The sequence below is a fragment of the Condylura cristata genome, unplaced genomic scaffold (assembly GCF_000260355.1).
Source record: "Condylura cristata isolate star-nosed mole 26May11 unplaced genomic scaffold, ConCri1.0 scaffold00039, whole genome shotgun sequence".
Taxonomy (NCBI): domain Eukaryota; kingdom Metazoa; phylum Chordata; class Mammalia; order Eulipotyphla; family Talpidae; genus Condylura; species Condylura cristata.
In genome coordinates this window covers 7,827,458-7,830,354 of record NW_004567140.1, presented here as the reverse complement: position 1 = coordinate 7,830,354, position 2,897 = coordinate 7,827,458, and the positions used below count along the sequence as shown (strand labels likewise).

Genomic DNA, 2,897 nt, shown 5'->3' with positions numbered 1-2,897 from the left:
AGGCCCCACGGCTGCCTCCAGCTTAGCACCTCCAGTCCGCTGAAAGCAAGGCTCAGTCACATCCTGTGCTCACCTCCACAAACTCATCCCCAAGTCTTATTTGGTTTGCTCAGTGATACAGTTCATAGGGGTAAGAAAGTGAGCTGGCTGAGTCAGCATTCCAGACAGGGAGTGGGGGTGGGGGGTGGTTGTGTTTCATGGGGGTCAATTTGGCCACTGTATTTTATGTAACTTGGGAGCTGAGAGTGGTTTCTGCATTTTTAAATGGTGAAAAAACAAACAACAGCAAAAACAAACAAACAAACAAAAAAAACACAAGTGAGAATAATATTTCATCAGACATGAAAATTACATAAAATTCAAATTGCAGTATCCATTGAGTTTTGAATTGCATCAATAAAAGGTTGGACATATTATCCTTCTTGCTACAGGCATATCTATCTAACACCTTGATTTTGCCTCTTAGCCTGCAAAGCCTGAATAATTACTAGCTAACCTTTTATCAAAAAGTTCCAGGTCTTGGAGACTTTCTCTCCAACACCTAGAAAATCCAAATGAAACATTGTGGCTAGGACTGATCTTTTCCAATTTTTTTTTTTTTTTGCTATTTTTAATTTTTTTTTACATCCTTCTTCATTGTGTACATTTTCCCTCCCAGTTGTAACCCCCATGGGCTTCCCACCACCCATTCACCGGTGTGCCATCACCACAGTCCCGCACACTCTTCCCATCCGGTTCAGATCCCCTTCTCCCTTCCACCCCCATAAAATGTCTCTGGTTTATGGAGAAACCTTTTCAACCCCTGCCCACGTTTATTCTTATCTGGTCCCTTATGATGTTTCTGAGGACATGACTGTCCCTTATCCTCTATCGGCAGCTGGCCTAGCTGGTGCTATTTGACTCCTGCAAAGCAGTAAGACCAGGTACAATACTGACACTACTGGTCACAGTGACCGTTCCCGGAGCTGGGCTGGGAAGGGTGAGCCTCAGCACTGACTCCTCTCTCTGCCCGCAGGTCACCGGCCTTTCCAGTGCCGCTACTGTCCCTACAGTGCCTCTCAGAAGGGGAATCTCAAGACTCACGTTCTGTGTGTCCATCGCATGCCTTTTGACAACAGCCAGTATCCCGACCGCAGGTTCAAGCGCTCCAGAGTCGACTCGGAGGCTTCTGGGAATTTCGAAGACTCCACAGCTGTCAAGGCGGGGAGCTCAGTGGAGCTGGAGGAGGGCGGCAACCCCCAAGAGGAGCGCAACTGAGGAGTCCAGCTGCCCAGGGCAATAGCCTAGTTCGTGGTTTGCAGATGATGCTACCTGCATCATCAAGGAGTTTGCTAACTGCATTCTAAGGGGAGGGGGCATGTACAACGCCCCCCGCCACTAGTGTATAGAACATTTAAAAAATTTTAAAAGATATCTATATATGTATATATTTAAAAAAAAAAAAAAACAAAATCCCAGCCCTCGAAAATGGCTGCTAAACTGTTACCCGGCAACAGGTACTTCCAAACAATGCAGGTGGGAGAAAAGGGATTTCAAAAAAAACCGCTCCTGTCCTCCAGCTCTGAGGAGCTGGGGCCCCCTCTAAAGTGGTCTTTGTCCCCAGATCATGCTCTGTACTGAAAAACAATACCCTCGAAATGATTGAGGGCTGCCTTGAAGATGGAGGGGCGTGTTTTCATTGTTGAAAACACCTCGAGAACCTGACACCGGCCTTTGTCATTGGTCTCACACCCTGATGAGCCTCGGGGAGCAGCCCTGGAGGTGCCAGTCAGGCTGGAGGGTCACTGCAGAGAAAATCAATCCCGCGTGTGGTAACTGCACTCGGAGCAACCTTCCCGGCTCTACTGCGCCAGGGCTGCCGCCCTGCGGTCTTGTCATCTTCCCTGGGCATTTTGAAAAAAACACACAGCCTAATGAATCAATGGTCAGGAAGTGTCTGCAGACAATGCCCGTTGCAGGTTTGATGAGTAATTCCTTTTTTTTTTAGATCAAATTGCAATATTGAGGGAAATGCTTTTTTTCTTGCTTGTCTATTTCTTTTTTCTTTTTTTCTTTTTTTTTTTTTTGCTTCAGTTTTTGGATGAAAAAGCAGGTTGCTGGTTTAAAAAAAAACAGAAAAGGAATACATTATATAAAATGTTGTTTGAAGAAGCTAGCCAGCGTTATCCATAGAAGGTGCTGGTGAGAAATGGAAATGTAGGAAAATAGATTGTTTTTTTATTATGATTTTAAAAATTTTACTTGAATGAAGGCTGCTGTGGACCTTATTATCAGATTTTTTTTTCATGTGTTAGTTTTTATAAGTGTCACAGACATGAGGCAAGATTTCTTCTCCAGCAACGCTTATGAAAAAGCTTGTATTAAAATATGGATCTAAACATCCTGCTCTCTATCGCTAATGAAGAAAACTGTTTGAGTTAAAATGTCTGTTTTTGTAAAACAAATGTGTTCTATATTTTTGTAGATTTTAGATTTTCTACTGATTGGATACTCCAAATTTATCAAGTTCTACACCACCCGGAGGGAGATTTTGAGGGCCAATAATAAAACACTTAACTCATTTGAAACAAAATGATTTAAGGAGACTTGTAAAGGGTTTATTCTTGAATCTGCTAGAATGGCGTAGAAAGTTCAGCCGTTTAGCATTCTTCCTCTGCGTGACGTGTAATTGGTGCTGTTGCTTGTGATGGTACGGAAGTATTCAAGTATTAACTTCTTCTAAAACAAAATCATTCAGACTTAAAAAAAAAAGTCAATATTTCCATGCAGGCTGGGAGCACAGAATAAAACCCCAGGGCCTTAAAAAACTTCAGCTCTGCCTACAGCAGTTTACAAAAAAAATACTAAACTGCAATCAATGTAAATAAAATGCTTAGCGCTATCCTGAGACCAGAAGG

General features: G+C 43.0%; 1 protein-coding gene across 6 annotated transcripts in view; it reads left to right on the top strand.

The window, feature by feature from the left end:
- ZNF536 (zinc finger protein 536) overlaps positions 1-2,011 on the top strand; it is a 411,449-nt gene extending 409,438 nt beyond the window's left edge. For all 6 annotated transcript variants that reach the window (XM_012733183.1, XM_012733185.1, XM_012733184.1 and 3 more), the window contains one exon: positions 1,016-2,011. In XM_012733183.1, coding sequence (XP_012588637.1) covers positions 1,016-1,257 — 242 coding nt within the window. In that variant the 3' untranslated portion in view covers positions 1,258-2,011. The remainder of the gene's footprint in view (positions 1-1,015) is intronic.
- Positions 2,012-2,897: the final 886 nt, after the last annotated feature.